The sequence below is a fragment of the Podarcis melisellensis genome (assembly GCF_964234715.1).
Source record: "Podarcis melisellensis genome assembly, chromosome: 14".
In the NCBI taxonomy this organism is placed as follows: domain Eukaryota; kingdom Metazoa; phylum Chordata; class Lepidosauria; order Squamata; family Lacertidae; genus Podarcis; species Podarcis melisellensis.
Window position 1 is genome coordinate 12,172,175 of NC_138546.1, and position 17,842 is coordinate 12,190,016.

The 17,842-nt window shown below is 43.7% G+C and overlaps 1 protein-coding gene across 3 annotated transcripts in view; it reads right to left on the bottom strand.

Annotated features, from left to right (window-relative positions):
* The window catches only part of PDGFA (platelet derived growth factor subunit A), a 62,931-nt gene that overhangs the window by 14,470 nt on the left and 30,619 nt on the right, over positions 1-17,842 (bottom strand). For all 3 annotated transcript variants that reach the window (XM_081889369.1, XM_081889367.1, XM_081889368.1), the window contains exons 3-4: positions 8,810-8,914; positions 7,167-7,354 (exon numbers count right to left, since the gene is read on the bottom strand). In XM_081889369.1, coding sequence (XP_081745495.1) covers positions 7,167-7,354; positions 8,810-8,914 — 293 coding nt within the window. The remainder of the gene's footprint in view (positions 1-7,166; positions 7,355-8,809; positions 8,915-17,842) is intronic.

Below are 17,842 nucleotides of genomic sequence, written 5' to 3' on the forward strand. Positions count from 1 at the left end.
GGGCTCATTTTACCAGCTTTGCTGGGAGCCCAGCCCCATCAGGCCCCATCTGCCCCTGAAAGTCTGCCAACTGTTTAGAAAGCGACGCCCAAGTTTTATTTTCATGTTCCTCTTCCCTCCCTGTCCCTCTTCCCTTGCGTGCCATGCTTTCCTTTTTCTTCTTCTGAAGTCTGTAAGCCTGTAGGCAGTGGGTGTCTTGTGAAAAGCAGGGTACAGTTGCTCTTAAAAAAAATAATTGTTGGATGCTAACATTGGGAAAGGACTGGAACAGAGCAAGGTATGGAATGGACAGCTGCGATTTTGACTGCTACACAGAAAAGGCCAATCAGGACATCACCACCAGCGGAACGGCGTGAAATCAACATGGAGCCACCATGACAGCAATAATAATAATAATAATAATAATAATAATAATAATTTTAAAGCATTCACAAATGGGGCATTAAATAAGGAATGCAAAGAACTATTCTTCCCCCTCCACTAGTTCCAGCTGCATGACCTGGCTCATTCACCATGCATGTACCATCTGAGATGAATATTGTGATACTGGAGCAATACAATCCAGCTTTCTAGGGCAGTTGATCCTGCTCATTTGGCAGCATTCTCCAGCAACCAGCCAAGGGAGGAGAGGCTAGCAAAATGGCACCATGTCCCTGGCTCAAGACAGGCAGTGCATTTGACTTCCCGATGCTCTCGTCAGTCTCTTGGCCTCTGCTGTCCTTGCATCCTACACAGTGACCTCTCCACTAACTGGATAAACTTGCAGTCAGAGGGGGCTTATTAGGGAAGGCGCGATGATCTCACCATCTTGTCAATAAAGCACGGGTGAGAAATGGAGGTCTTTTTCAGTGTCAACCCCAAAAGGGGGCCTTTTATATAAGCTTGACATCATGGAAGCAGAACAAGGGAGCCTCTCAACTCCGTTCTGGGAATAAGCAAAACAGATCCCATCCTCCAGCCCTCGCCACCTTCCGTGTGACCCCCAAAGAGGATCTTCTGGATTATGATACACTCAAGCCATTCATCTCCGCAACATGGGAATTCCCAAGAGCTTGAGAAACAATTAATTATATCAAAGAGAGAAAGAGAGTACATCTGACGCAGGAGGAAATAAATATGGATTTTCTTGTTTGGAGACTACTGGTGTGGTGTGGTGGGGGTCAGGCAGCCCTCCTCTACAAAGAACACACTGCTCCAAAGCGACTCCTCGTTTTTAATTAACGTTTTGAAGGGGGAGGATTTTCTCAAGACCTCTGGAGCACAACATTTAAAAAACAGTGGGCATGGGTCACAACGTGATGTCACTTCTTAATCTAAGTGGCTAACACCAGCAGATAAGAATTATCCAGTTTCTCAAGAGCAGCGATGATTCAAATCCAAAGAACTGTACAAACAAAAGGGGGCTTTAAAATGTTTTACAGGCAACTCCCCGTGTGCGTGTGTTCGAGTCATGGGCGACCACGTACATACGCACTGCCACAAAATAAATCAAACCCCAAAGTGGCCCTCAAACAGTGTGAAAACAGCTTCAAGAAATCCCATGAGCCTTTTCCATTGCAATCCCACGAGCCTTTGCACCAACCTTTGAGGTCTGTGGAGGGTTGGAGTTTGGAGGAAGTCTAGTAAGTGCTGATGGTTTTTGAAAGGGTTTTACCAAGGTGTGTTTCCAGAGCTGGACCTCAGTGTCCGGACTGAACGATGTGGGTTCCAGACACTCCTTCAGGTACAAAGGGCTGGAGCCATTTATGGTTTTAAAGGACAGCACCAGCACTTTGAATTGTGCTCGGAAACATGTAGACCTTTTAGGACCAGCTTTTTGCATGTTTCCCTTTTTCTACTGTTGGGGAAATTCATGCTCTGCCATCATGAGCCAGAGCAAGTTGTGTATTAATGCTGACCCATGCGTCAGGTAACAAATGCTCACCTATGACTAACCGGGAAGATGCTTCGACGCAAAGCTGCTATTGCTTCCCAGAACCACATGATTTCCCAGGACCCACGAAATTCTTGGTTATAGCACTCGAGTGATCTGGTTCCAAGTGCCTGCGTTTCCGTTCTCAAGCCCAGGGGTCACCAACCTTTTTGGCCCAATGGGCACATTTCAATTTTGGAGAGCATGCTGCGGGTGCCAGTCAAAAATTAGCTGCAAAACAATTGATGGGTGTGACCATGGGAAGTGAGCTTTGCCCTGCTGGTCCTGATTGTGGAGACCACACTTTATTGACTTCACACACCAGGCCCGGATTTAGGTTTGATGAGGCCCTAAGCTACTGAAGGTAATGGGGCCCTTTACATGTCCAGCTGTCCTTTGTCAACAACAAATTGTCACTGTTCTTTGTGTTGGATATATGCTATGTGGTAATTTATGGATCTAATTACATTATAGGAGCCAACACAACACAAAATACTGTTGCTGTATGTAGGTTTTATCTTATATTTTCGAAATGTACATCCAGTTTTTTTTTCTTTAAATGTTTTTGCAGCCCCCAAGAGAGTGGGGCCCTAAGCTACAGCTTGTTTAGCTTACACACACACACAGAGAGAGAGAGAGAGAGAGAGAGAGAGAGAGAGAGAGAGAGAGAGAGAGAGAGATGGATGCTGTCTAATAGCAACAGGGAGCATTCCTCAGTACCTGGAAAAATATACAAGGTGGCTGCAATACACTCTCACAGAAATTGCTTTGAAGGCACCGGCACAATTCACCCCATAACTTTCTTTCTAGGACAGCTAGAGACTTACTTTTTAAGAAAAGAAGCTTTCCCAAGCATCATGGCACCCGCTGACTCCTAGCTGGCGCCCCCTGCTCTAAACATTTTCATGGCACACTGCAACTTCAACAAGAACCTCCGGCCTTCCCCACCCCAAGCAACTGCCCCCAAATGCCTCAAGGAGGCCCAAGTTAAATGATGCTCAACTCTGGCAAGTCAAAACCACTTCCAGGCTTATCTGCAGTGCAGAGTTACCTTTGAGGACCCCAATCATCTCTCCGCATCAGAAGGAGCAACGCAATCTCCATCCACCATAAATACTGCAGCAGCAGGCAGCTCATGTTTGCTAAACAGCTGTGTTTGTTCTTGAGGCTGCAGGTTAATTAGATTTGTCTCTGATCCTCCTTTGCTTTTAAAATTAATGTTTGCCAAGCGTATTGAGGAGCTATATATATGTATTTAAGGACTCACTTGAAAATAGAATTGGTTCCGGGAAGCCTGATGAAGGTTGCGTGCAGCAACAACATCTGAATATCAAGACTGCACTGCGCCCTTTCCCAAAGTGGTTTGTTTTCAATTTAAGATTAACACAAGTGGGTGAGAGAGAATCGCAGAATTGCTGAGTTGGAAGATGCATTTGGATCGATGTGGTGCTGTGCTACCTTAGTTGCAAAGTAGCGTTGCTTTCTCCCAGACACACCTGCCCAGGTATTTCGAATCTTCTCCAGAAGCCCTTCTATAGGTTCTTCCATTTATTTAACTGCCAATGCTACTTATCAACACAAGTTATAGGACAGGACAGGATAGGGTCTCCTGAGTACAACCGCACCCCCCAGCCCAGCCTATGGAATTTTGTCCTGCAGGAGATGCATATGGCCTCTTCAGCAAAGGTGAATAAATACATATCTTTTCACCTAGACTTTCAGAAAGAAATGAAGATTTAGGACAGGGTTACTAAGAGGACCACTGAAGTATTTATATGACGAATGAACAACAACAATTTTGGATTGTTACTTTTTAATGTTTAACTGATTGCTTGCTTCATCTGGAATTTTAATAATAATAATAATAATAATAATAATGTTTTATTTATATCCCGCCCTCCCCAGCCGGTCTCAGAGCGGCTAACAACAGTAAAAGTAACACAGTTTACATATAATCACAATCAATTAATTAAAATACATATTAATTTGAATGTTATGGTTTTAATAGATTGATTTGCTTTGTTTTGGTGGTTTTATCACAAATTGTATTTGGGTGGGGGTTTCTTTTAATGGAAATTGCCCAAAGAACTTATACAAATGTAATAAAGCAAGTAGAAGATAAAAGAAAGTAATCCGATGATAGCAATCTCCAGGCTATTAGGAAAGGAAACCCAAGTATGTGTGGGCAGGTGAGATAGCTATATTTTATGAGCTATTAACCAGGGAAGTTCAATTACAGATGTCTCCAGCTAAAAAAAAATGATCTTGGGGAGCAAGTGCCCAGGACCATGGACAGCTGCTGCTGCTGCTGCTGCTAGCCAGAGGTTTAGATGCTCCTGTAGATGGGCCAGTAGTGTGACTCCGTATAAGGCAGTCCACACTTCTAATGAGAAAACACAGCCACCTGGTCTCCTTCCTGACATAATGGCTTTCTACGTACAGGGAACATTATTGTGCAAAGGTGAATTCTATCATATTGAAATCTTGGCACCAATTTAAAATAAAGGAGTTATCAGCGCCAGCTGAAAAGCCTACCTCTTTGCCCAGCAAAAAAAGGAAAACAACCCAGGCAGGCAATATCTTATCAATTACTACAATAACATTGCTCCAGCTAAATTGTATCTTGATATTTTTACTGGAGCTTTTCGTGTTAAAAAACTTCCTTCCCCACTGATAAAGCTCTTTCACAGGAACTTACTATTGTACGAAATTTGCTTCTCTGTTATATAATACAGATTACCGGTACTTATCTATTTCGCATTATTCACTTCTTCAGCTATACGTCTGCACAAAACATATACATAATAGCTCCCATCAATGACCAGTTTTCCTCCTTCATAAACCCAAAGACCCTAGACTTGTTGCTGACCCGATGAGGAGCACTAAGTATACATGTGCTGACACTTAAAATGTGCAGATTAAATTAATAAAGTTGATACAAACCTCTTCCTATTCTTTTTCATGCAAAACAACACCAGTATTCAAAATATATTTGAATAAATACTTTCTTTTCATAGCCTTTATCTATTTGCCCAGGTCTTGGGAGGAGTTTCCTGAATTTGTTGTTTATGTGTTTTACTTTTCATGGAATCATAGAATTGTGAAGATGGAAGGTGTGTGTGTGTGTGTGTGTGTGTGTGTGTGTGTGTGCCGCAGGTGCATTGGCAAATGGGTGCTGCTGATTTGAACCAGCATAGAGTTAACAGGGGGACCAAGTCCAACCTAACAAACAAATACCACTCCTTTCCCAAAATGTCTGTTTGATAGATTGTGGCAAGCAGAAAAAATGGATTTCGCCTAATGAGTAAATGTGGAATCAAGCCATAAGGAATCTCAAATCCCAGGAGATGAGAATATATGAAACACATTTCCCTCCCACCAGCAGATCAAAAACACTGTATTTCCACAAATAAAAGCCCAATTTAGCCTACATAATATTTAATTAAGGAAACATGACTGTACAAGGATTTTTACATTCAAAATGTCCCCTGAGTCATTTTATCATTTAAAATCAAGAACAAGGCTGTGGGAGTTTGTGGGAAAGGCATAATCAGGCCTGTTTGCTTGTTAATGCTATTTAGCATTCCTACACATTTGGGGTCATAACTGACCCCAGTGGGGGATAAAACAAAACAAAAAAATATTTTATTTTTTTAAACAAAACACCACCCCTAATCTGTGCCACTTCATTCTTTACATACTTCCCTGCAAAAAGGCGAGGGGTTGTTTAGTGCGTTCCAGGCCACACTCGCAGTGTGAGCACGGATGTTTTAATTTTCAGGGTTTCTCTAAAAGGTAGTACACAGTGTTTGAATGCAAAATGTCTTCAGGAAGAGCTGAGAGAGCCTTGTCTGAAAACCTGGAGAACCACTAAGCCAGAAAGACAAATGGCCTGATGACTAAGGGCTTGTTTACACTGACACTTGTCCTGTGTCTAGAAAACTGGGTCCGAAAGGTGTGTTTTTTTTCTCCTCCCACTGCTTTCTCTAGGAAAACCCGCTGTTGGCCACTGAATTGGAACCCATGTCCATCAGACAGAAAAACCAATTGATGTCTGCTCTGATTAAGCGGCAAGCAGTGTATTTTCCTGGGGGGAAATGGCAGGACAAACCAAATTGTTGGAAGGGACCACAAGGGCCATCCAGATTAAGATTCTGATGCTCTACTGACTGAGCTATCCCAACTCAAATGTGGATGAGCCCTCAGCATAAAGCAGCATCCTAGGTTGTAAACAGCTAAATGGGCCAGTTTGCTCTTGCTTATAATGTGAGAGAAATAAAAGCACTGCACACCGAAAGTCACTACACTCAGAGCTCATCCACACTTTGTTTGTCCCCCACCTAGGAAGCCTGGGTTTGAGTGGTTTTCTGCTTGTTCCATACTTTCTAGGCATGTTTCTAAGTGGTTTTCCATTTGCTCCACCACTTTACCCTGGAAATCCCACTCTTTTAACACTGAATCGGAGCAAATCTCTAGTGGAAATGTGGGAGAGCCCTCATTTATCACCACAAAAGCTAATTCACTTAGCTATTCTTTAAAGTGTTTACCATCAGCACTGCTTGCAGTGCACTTCCAGAAAAAAAAGTTTAACTAAAAGGCAGCTTTCCCCAATTTAGGTGTCATCCAGTCATTTAGTACCACTACTGGCCAAACCAACAAAGGGGGATGAGACTTGCAGTATGAAATCAGCTGCAAGTACAGTAGCACCTTGGTTCTCGAACGCCTTGGTACTCAAACGTCTTGGCTCCCGAACACCACAAACCCGGAAGTGAGTGTTTCCGTTTGCAAATGTTTTTTGGAAGCTGAACGTCCAACACGGCTTCTGATTGGGTGCAGAAAGCTCCTGCAGCCAATCGGAAGCCACACCTTGGTTTTCCAACGTTTTCTTCCGGAACAGATTACATTCAAGAACGAAGGTATGACTGTACCCAGTATAAGAAAGGCTGAGCAAAGTTGTAACCAAGTGAGAACCAGTAGGAATTCACACTGAGGGATGATAGTGATGATTTTAAAAAAATATTATTCAATTTGCATACCACCCTATACCGGCAGGTCTCGGGGGGGCGGGCGGGTTCACGGGATAAAATCACAGAATACATGACCAAAATCCAAACAGAAACAACTGAATAACCTCCCATGGCTGCCAAGGCGAGAAAAATGAAAACGACAGGATCCGAACAAAATGCTGAACCACCTCTTCCCTCAAAACACCCACCCGCCTGCCCCGCTGCACCTGAGTTCCATTTCTCCTCACCTTGACGCTTCTGTGGTGTATCCGTGACGGCTGGCATTTCACACTGCTGGTGTTGCAACAGCCCGTGCAACGCTTCACCTCCACGCACGGCGGCCATATCAGAAAGTTAGCAGACGTCGGGTCGATCTGACTCCGAGGTATCTCGTATATAACGGTTCGCGTTTTGCAGACGGCAGGAATGGCTTCCTCTGCAGAGGGGGAAATGGTGTACCCAGATAAGCGACGGCCTCTGCTTTGAAACAAGCCTGCTAGCTGTGTGCCAGACCCCTGGTCTGCGTGTGGCAATGCTAGGGGGAACCCCTCTCCCTGCTCTTGCAATATATAATAAACAAGAACCGTTGCAAGCATATTGGGATGTCCTTGCATTCTTCACCCATAAGGGCATTCAGGACATCATGAACGAAAGGCTATATTGGCACACTGTACAGATAGCATGCAAGAATATCCTCTAACCAAGGAGATCTCTCTAAAGTCCACCATGGGACTGTAGGGAGTCTATTCTTCTTGTCCTGTGTGAGATATAAATGATTGTCACCGTATTTCTGCCTTCTGATCACACCTGAAATAACACACCAGCCTAGCTGTGATGGAGCTCTGCGTTTTGGCTTAAAAGGGGGGGTATTTCAAATAAATAAATAAGCAGCACACAGTCCACAATGACTCAGGAACAATAAATGCAAAAATAAAGAGCAAAAGCAGTGCAGCTTTCAGTGGGCAGTCCTGGGTAGCAATCTAGGTCTACCTGATAGCGAAACAGGCTCCAGACGATAGCAATTCTGCTCTGTTTTAAAAGCAGCCTTCTGTTCCGATAGTTCAGATATTATATTTGATCTGGCAGAGGGTATCTTCAGAGCAAGCAGGTTGTAACAATGCACGTTCATAAAACACAGCTGTTTAAGGTCAATTAGTACCCATTTAATTCTAACACCCTTGCTTCTGCCAGAACATTACTATTAACAGCACTGTTTATTAGGGTGAAGATTGATGTAATATTTTAAAATAAAATGCAGCGACGTCCTCCCAGCTCTGCAGTTTGTATGATACATTTTGTTAAGTTAAAGGCTGTGTATGATACATTTTGTTAAGTTGAAGGCTGCGTTGGGCATCAGCTTAGCCCTTAGGCTTTCCATTATTTAATTAACTCTTCCCAACGTGATCTCAGGGTTGCACCAATCTGTGGCTGGCGCCTAATCTGACAACGACTGAAAAGCACAGACACTGTACTGCATTTCCTAACTCACATTTCCACATGAGCATCCTGCAGCAAAAGAAATAATTTTCTGGATGAGCTACCCCACTAGACGTTGACTGACTTGTGCAAAAGAGCAGAAAATAAGAATAAAAAAGTGTATGGGGGGGTGTTCTCCTTGGGTTTATAACAGGCATAGGCAAACTCGGCCCGCCAGATGTTTTGGGACTACAACTCCCATCATCCCTAGCTAACAGGACAAGTGGTCAGGGATGATGGGAATTGTAGTCTCAAAACATCTGGAGGGACGAGTTTGCCTATGCCTGGTTTATAAGGTCGTTTTTCTTTCTGCCCTTAAAAAAAGACTCATTTTTCAGGACCAGTCCTTCTATCCCAACCTTGTGGCATTTTTTTATTTTTTTTTAAATATATGTTTGGTTTTCCCATTCCTTACCAACACTTCTTTTCCTGCGAATAGGTCTGGGACGATTTTCTTGCCCGTGTTTGACAGAGTGAATGCTATGTGGTATCAAGTTTGTCTCTGACGGATCATCATATCCTAAAAACGAGACAACAAAACAGTCAGCCCTGTTTGTTATTATTTATTTGGCTATTATTTATTTATTTAAAAGAACCTACTTCATTTGAATATACATTTTTTCCAATTACAAAGGAGCAATACATTAACCAACATTAGATTAAGCCTTCATTAAGTCTTTTACACACATGCACTTTAAAAGAGTCATTCTAAGCCAGAAACAAGAACCACTTTCCTAGGAAATCATCCTTGAAATTATTTGTTTTATATACATCGTTTATACCTCTCCCTTCCAGCTCTACCATTCGGGAAGTGGCTTAGCAGCAATAAACTCCATTACATTTTTTTAAAAAAAAATCTAACACATACCTTTCCAAGAAATATCAGGAAACTTATTTTATGTCTACAGGCAAGAAACAGATTATTTGCAAAGTACTTGGGAGTCAAATTCCAAACTAAGGGAAGCAAAATTAACTGCTCTAACCACAAAACTTCAGGATGCAATTCAGGCCTGGAGGCCAGAGATTATTTCCATAATGAATAAACTCTCAAGCTCCAATCAGAATCATCTTTTTTTTTTCTTTCTAGAATGGTTGAATATTGGGCACTGATTCTGTTTTGCTACAAGAAGGATTCATACTCACATGTAGTATGCCAAGTTTCATTAAAAACAATAAACATTAAAACATAAAAGTCAAAAATGACAACATGAAAACATAAACAAGACCACAGGGCAAGCAATTTTGTGCGGGCTCAAGTACCCTCTGAAACAGTCATATCTTAACCAGCTAGCTGGGATGCTACCACTGAAAACGTGCTACAATGGAAAGAAGCACTTATTATTATTATTATTAATCATTTTTACTATTATTTATTAAATTTGCATACCATCCTTCACCCACAGATCTCAGGGAGCTACACGGCATAAAAACACAATATAAAAACACAAAATGCAGAATAAAAACAAAACAATAACCCTCTTTCTCACAACCACATTTTGAATAAAATAGGATATTAATCAGCCAAAGGCCTGGTTGAAGAGGAACCTTTTCATCTGCCATCTAAAAGTTTATTTAAAAAAATAAACAAAAATAAAAATAAAGGTTTATAAGGAAGGTACCAGGCAGGCCTCCCTGGGGCAAGCATTCCACTAGCAACGGAAGAAAAGGCCTGGGCCATATGTCACACTAAGACAAGCCTTGGCTTAGCGCAAATGCGCCCGCTCCCAGAAATGTGCCTGCAGCTGCTTTGATCCTCCCCAGGTCTTCCGTGCCTATCTATTTCCTGTTTTTCAGCTTGCGGTTAGTCTGGAGAGACCTGAACCACAAGCCTGGATGCAATGCCAAACCTTAGTCCTAGCAGACCAGCGAGCAGCAAAGCATTTGCAAACGGCTCTCCAGGAACCTACGCACTGGCTCACTGTAGCAGAGCATCACTCCTTTGCTTTCCTTGTCCCATGAGACTAGGGCCCTTCAGGATTTGACCTCCTTCCGTCGGGCCTGTAAGACAGAGCTATTCCGCCTGGCCTTTCATTTGAATTCAGCCTGATCTTTTATTTCCCTTCTCTTCTTTTCCCACTCCCCTTTTATGAAGATCACCCGCTCTGAGACCCCAGGGAGTCTAATTCTGAGACCCGCTCTAATTCTCCCCTGGCCTCCTCGCTGGCCCAAGTAGGACCAATTCAGCCAGCTAGCCCTGGGGATTATCTACAGTGGTGCCTCGCAAGACGAAAAGAATCCGTTCCGCGAGTCTCCTTGTCTTGCAGTTTTTTCGTCTTGCGAAGCAAGCCCATTAGCGGCTTAGCGCTATTAGCGGCCTAGCGGGATTTAGCGGCTCAGCTGATAAGCGGCTTAGCGGATCAGGTGTTAAGCGGCTTAGCGGCTCAGCTGATAAGCGGCTTAGCGGCTTGGGGAAAAGGGGGGGGGAAGGGGAAAAAACCCGCAGGAACTTGCAAGACATTTTCGCAAGCCCATATGAAATTCGTTTTGCGAAGCACCTCCAAAACGGAAAACCCTTTCGTCTAGCGGGTTTTCCGTCTTGCGAGGCATTCGTCTTGCGGGGCACCACTGTAATTGGTTTTTGAATTTTATTGTTATTCATGTCTTTATACTGTATTTTATGCTGCTTTTATAATTAAATGTTATGTTTTAAATCTGTTGTTAGCCACCCTGAGTCCGGTTTTCGAACCGGGAAGGGCGGGGTATAAATAAAAAAATTGTTGTTGCTGCTGTTGTTGTTGTCAATTACCCCAGCAGCTTTGCACTCATGGAACAGAGCACTGGAAGGTGGGAATAGGTTTGCTTCTTCCTAATGGCTAATTGTGAAGAAGATGCTCTAAACCAGGGGTCGGCAAACTTTTCCGCCAGCAGGCCGGATCACCTGAGCGCGTGAGCATGCTATGCCCCCCAATCATTCCTCGCTGGCTTTCGGAGCCATGGTGGGGGAGGAGGTGGTGTCTGTGGCTTCCTATTGGCTGCAGGAGCTTCCTGCAGCCAATAGGAAGCTGTGGCTGCGTCCCAGAAGTCAGTCCCTGTGCAGAGCTAAACCGGTGCGCCGCGATGGTTTAGCTCCATGGGGGGACTGACTGAGCGGACGCCAAGGGACGGTTTAACAACCCCCTCAGGCCGTATCTGGCTCGCAGACCGTAGTTTGCCGACCCCTGCTCTAAATATTTTCCTTTCATCTTGTGGGATGTAACGTCACAGAAAGCAGTCAAAAAGTGGACACACAGGGAGATGTTACTCCAGCCAGGAGGACTTCCTGTGACACTGGTCTGGTCCTCCCCCGTGTGACCAGGCAGATAAGTGTGACCCTGTGAGACCCCATAAAAGGGCTGGTCACACAGCCATCTTCCTCTCCTGATACTTTTGCTGTCTGCTGGCTCTCAGCCAGCAGCACATGGGCTCAATCCCCACGTGGGATTAACCCACACTTTCTTCTGTAGCTACAAGCTAAAGCCTGCCTTCAGGGAACCTACTGTGAACTGAATGTAAGTAAACTTCTCATTACTTTCAAGAGAAGACTGTTGTGTCTTTATTCTTTTTAAGAGGGAATTAAAGGCGAATTGACCAGGAACAAATCCAATCTGGACAAGCTAGACTGTATGCCTTAACTCGAGAGATTCAAATGAATCTACCAACTAGCTTCCTGCAATATACAGGGGAATGTACTCTGCTACAAGCTCACTAGGCGTGAGTGAGGAAGAATAATATTTAATCAATATATCCTCTCCTGGTATCCACAACATTCCAACTTATCTCATTATTTAAAAGGCCCAAAGACTTTCTTTTTCACCCTGCAGCTATTGTCCAGTAACCCTGACTCCTCCACCCCATTAAAAAGATGTCATCACAGAGAAATACACAACAGAGAGAACATTCTATCCCCTGGCCATGTTTTTGCATGGAGGTTGGGAACGGGATATGAGATTGTAGCTGTTTGGGGATATCCTGTGCACCGCTATGCAACTGCATAGTGGATAGGGTGCATCTAAACCTTCTGGCTCTGTCAGTGCTCTCATGTGCTCTCACAGCCAACACCCCACCCCCGGGGGGAAAAGAGAAAATAATGGAGTGAGCCTATGAACATGCAACACTTCCCCGAATATACAGACAAAGAAGGTGAGGCCAGGAAGCACAACTTCTTCTCCCTCTCCACACAGTCATAATCATACAAATAAGAATAATTTATTATTTAGACCCCACCCATCTGGCTGGGTTTCCCAACAAAATATTAAAAACACAGTCAAACATCAAACATTAAAAACTTCCCTAAACAGGGTTGCCTTCAGATGTCTTCTAAAAGTCAGATAGTTGTTTATTTCCTTGACATCTGATGGGAGGCCATTCTACAGGGTGGGCGCCACTACCGAAAAGGCCCTCTGAATGGAAATGTGTGAAAAAGCTTGGCTGTTCTTGTATGGCCTTTTGCCTGCACAATTTACTCTCCCACCCATACGCACACTCGTGATCATTGATTCTAGTCAACTGATCAGAATACTTTACACTCCTGAGAATACCCCATTTATTTATGTCAAAATAAATTCAGGTTTAAGGCAACAACTAATGCCCTGCAATTCAGGAATCCCAGCTAAAGCATCAGCTAAAGGAACAGATGACCATTCAACCTCTGCTTAAAAACCTATGAAGGAAATGTTTTGGACTACTAGGTCACTGATGTGCCACAGATATGCTAAGACAGGCTGGCTAGTAAACATTTTCTATGGGCAACTAACTTTTGCAGACTTATTTGCAAGGCTCTTATGCAACCTGTCCATAACGTAGGAAATGCCAGCTTCCATATGAAAGCACACAGAGTTCATGAAAGCCTACAGATTCAGCCTTGTTCCTGCTTCCATCAGCAGCCTACGGTAAACTTCACAGAAGAACAGGGTGTTCGTGGCAATCCCTCCCAAGAGATGCCAGCCTGCAAATTTACTTGTTTAAAAATGTACTTGTTTAGACAGGTATTTGCATACAACTCTCCATAAAAGCTGGGTTTTATGGAACTTAGTGGCACGATTACAGCATGTTACGCTGTTTTACATGAGATTCATGTTTTTTATTGTTCTGTGAGTGGCACAAAACACTCTGGTCTTCCTTTTGGAAAGGCAAGTCAGAAATACTGCATTAAACACAAGTGTGCATTTTTTTCTTGTCTCTTTAATGTAGATCAGATGGGTAAGGCTGTCTTTCTTATAGGGAAGGCTCATCTACATCTAGCCTGACATTCTGTTCTCACAGAGGCTAACCAGATGCCCGTGAGAAGCCCATGAAGCAGAACATGACTGCAGCAGCACTCTCCTACTGTTGCCCCCCAGCGACTGGTACCCTGGGGAAATAATACACAAACCATTGTGTTTGGTAACCATAATGACTAATGGCCATTGTTAAACGTAAAAAAGGTAAAGGACCCCTGGACAGTTAAGTCCAGTCAAAGGCGACTATGGGGTGTGGCGCTCATCTCGCTTTCAGGCCGAGGGAGCCGGCGTTTGTCCACAGACAGCTTTCCAGGTCATGTGGCTAGCAGGACTAAACTGCTTCTGGCACAACAGGGCACCATGATGGAAACCAGAGCGCAAGGAAACACTGTTTAACTTCCTGCTGCAGAGGTACCTATTTATCTACTTTCACTGGCGTGCTTTCATGACTTACCCACTTTTAAAGTCATGCAAGGTAGTGACCAGTGGGAGCAAATTCCAGAAATGCTTCCTTTCATCTGCCCTATATCTGTCCCCAAGGCCACTTTAAGTCCTGAGGGTTTCCTCTGATCCGAAAGTCAACTTAACCCCACAATGCTACTCCTGGAACTGAGGAAGTGCATAAATATATGAAGATGGGACACTATACCTTTAAAGCACATCTCCCCCCCCCCTCAAGAATTCTGGGCAATGTAGTTTGTTAAGGATATGGTGTATATGCATTTGAAAGTTCCTGCTTTTCCAGCCAATGAGATTTTATTTTTTTTAACTGGAGGGGTTGGGGATTAAACTATGGACCTTCTACATGCACAGCATGTGGTTCTACCTGAGTTATGGGCCCTCTCCAAAACAAACAGTTAATAGCAGTGCGGAAGTGTGCATTTATCCAATGTACAGTTATCAAGGAGAGTGTTGAACAAACAAACTCTTATCAACACACATCCGGGGTCACTTGAGGCAGATTTCAGAGGCAGCAACACCCTTTTAGGAATGAGTGGGGCCAACCTTCTTGTTTCAGGAGCTTCAATATTTGTGACCAAGTCACTCTCTCTACACATCCAGTACTTTTTATATACAATTAAATGGGCTCTGAGGTTTGAAACCTAACAACATTTTTATGATGCATGAAACACAATCGCCAAAATCCACTGGTGTGTTTCCTTGCAATATAGCCTTGAAAGTCGGCTATATATTTGATCTTCACAAGATGATGACTTTCTCCACTCCCATGAATGAGATCGCACCAACATTTGTCCTACCACCCTCATGAGTGGTGTTCATTAGTTCCAAGATGCACAGAAGTATATTCAACAATCATAGAGGACAATTTGGATCCCAGCCAAAGCTTATTGAACCCAGTTCAAACAGATAAAATTCTCAGTAGCCATGCATCTTTCCGCTGGTCCATATCACTGAACTGAAATCCAGACACGCCTCAGTGTTTGATACTGCAATGCTGGTCTTTGATAGGCTGTGCTTAATAAAATGGTTCTGTAGAACCATCCAGGTTGTTCTACATTTCAGCCTTCAATATTGAGCAAACTGTTAAGCTTTCTAGGCTCAGAAGAATACAGTGCTCAGAAGAATACAGTGAAGGACTCGAGGACAGCAGATACTTTTAGCACAATTCAGTTAAGCACAGAAGTGGGTATTTGCAATCAATTTGGAATAAACACTGGCTGCCTCTTAGCCATCAATCCTAGTTTTAAGATTCTGCTACTTGCATAGTAAAGTAAAGGTAAAGGGACCCATGACCATTAGGTCCAGTCGTGACTGACTCTGGGGTTGCAGCACTCATCTCATTGGCCGAGGGAGCCGGCATACAGCTTCCGGGTCATGTGGCCAGCATGACTAAGCCGCTTCTGGCGAACCAGAGCAGCGCATGGAAACGCTGTTTACCTTCCCGCCAGAGCAGTACCTAATTATCTACTTGCACTTGGACGTGCTTTCGAACTGCTAGGTTTGCAGGAGCAGGGACCGAGCAACGAGAGCTCACCCCGTCGTGGGGATTTGAACCGCTGACCTTCTGATCGGCAAGTCCTAGGCACTGTGGTTTAACCCACAGTGCCACCCGCATCCCCTTGCTACTTGCATACAAAGCCTTAAATAACTCTACTCCAGGGGTCAGCAACCTTTTCCAGCTGTGGGCCAGTCCACCGTCCCTTTGACTATGTGGTGGGCCAGACTATATGGTTTTTTTTTGGGGGGGGGGGGAATATGCACGAATTCCTATCCCCCACAAATAACCCAGAGAGGCATTTTAAATAAAAGCGCACATTCTACTCATGTAAAAACACACTGATTCCCGGACCGTCCGCGGGCCGGATTGAGAAGGCGATTGGCCCACTTCCGGCCCCCGGGCCTTAGGTTCCCTACCCCTGCTCTACACTGCCTGCTAAGGTGCAATATGATTGGCTAATGCAACCCAGGTGGTTTTGCCACAGCCTTATTATTATCTGCTTGTGGTTAACACAGAAGCAGGGCTTTCTCACCAGTGGCCCCAGTGTTGTGTAATGCCCTCTCTGCTGAAACAACAGCATCTCCATCAGCGTTGGAATTCCACCAGCTGCTGAAGAAAACTCCTCTTTACACAAGCATCCTATGCCCTCAAACACCCTGAAGCCCAAATCCGGGGCTCCATCTTCCCATTTTTTTTTATCACAAGAGCACAGCGGCCATTTTGGTTGCTGTGATCTCTTCACACCGCAGTCCTGCCCCCCCAAAGTACTTTTTCAGGCACAGCACCCATAAATACGCATTCTGGGGCACTGTGCAAGATCACAGCCCTGAAAAGCACTTTTTTGGAGGGGGGGGGGCGAAATTGTGTACGATCGTGGGTGGAGTGGAGTAGACAGGACCTCAGTTGTCAAACAGGAGGTGGGCACACACTAGAAAGCCAGTATGGTATAACAGTTACAGCATGAACAGGTGAGACCCAGTTTCAAATCCTCATAAAACTCATTGGAGTACCACAGTCCCACTATGATCTCTCAGCCTACTCCATCCCAGAGAATTCTTGGGAGGATAAAGAACTATTTACATGGCCTTCAGATCCTTGGAAGAAGAAAAAATAGAATATAAATGTGAGAAATATATAAGAAGGACGTTAATTCTGGCAGATTTTCAGAATGAAAGCCTGGAAGGCAGTGCCTTGTGATGTTTAATTATCATTGCACAGCACCTAGCATAAATTTGATGATTGCAGCTCCCCCTCTGCGTAGTAACAATGCTGCCTCTATAAACTATAAACTCTTCTGACTATTTTTAATAATAATAAAACTCAAATAATTTGAGAACAAGAAGCAACTCGTTGGGTTTTCCTTTTCAGCCTCTCTGTTGCAGAACCAATCTTTTACAGAGAGCCTTAACCTTTCAGAGTGGCATCTGAAACAACTGCAGACTCTGGGACTGCATCCAGACATGTCCTGTTCCTTAAATAATCCAACCACATGGTTCAAGGGCCATGAGAAAAAGCAAAGATAGAAAACTTGGCATTTTGCTTATCGGAAGACAATGAAGCAGTTGGAGAGAATGGCCAGGCAACCGAAAGCTAGAATGCGGGGAAAGAGATGGGAGTGAAATTAGCAAGATGCCAGCGCATTAAGAGCTCTTATTATCAATGTTGTGGTTTGCAAAAATGCCATTTGCAGCAAAATGGGGAATTTCAACATGACGATGCTTAGGGAATGCAACTGGCTGAGACTGGCTGTGGGCTCAAATCCGATTATCTTGATGCACAGAAGTTTCATAGGGAAAGTTGGGACAACTTGGTAGCAATTTATAAGTAAAATGAGAAACTAACAAGAAGCCTGAATGTATGTATCTTGTGGGGGAACCAAACCCTTGTGATTTCTCAAACGTATCTTGTGATTTTGGGGAGTTGATTCATCATGTTGAACATTTTCAATACCTGATCACCCTCAAGTGGGTGGAAGGCTGACTCATCATGCGATATGTTTATAACATGATAACGGGATCATTTATATCTGGAGCAATAAAGCAGCCAGAATAAAAAGCATGCATGATGCAGCAAAAAAAAGAATATTAAGAAGTGAAGCAGGAGCCAATGGAGAGAACAAAAAAATTACTATTGTCATTTTATATGCTGGCCATTAACCACACATATCCTCTGGGCAGTTCACCAAAAAAAGGGAAGAACAATCTATTATGAAACAGAATAAGGCAATATGAATAAGGCTGATACAAATATCCACATAAAACAGCATCAACAGAAAAAAAACCTTCTAAAA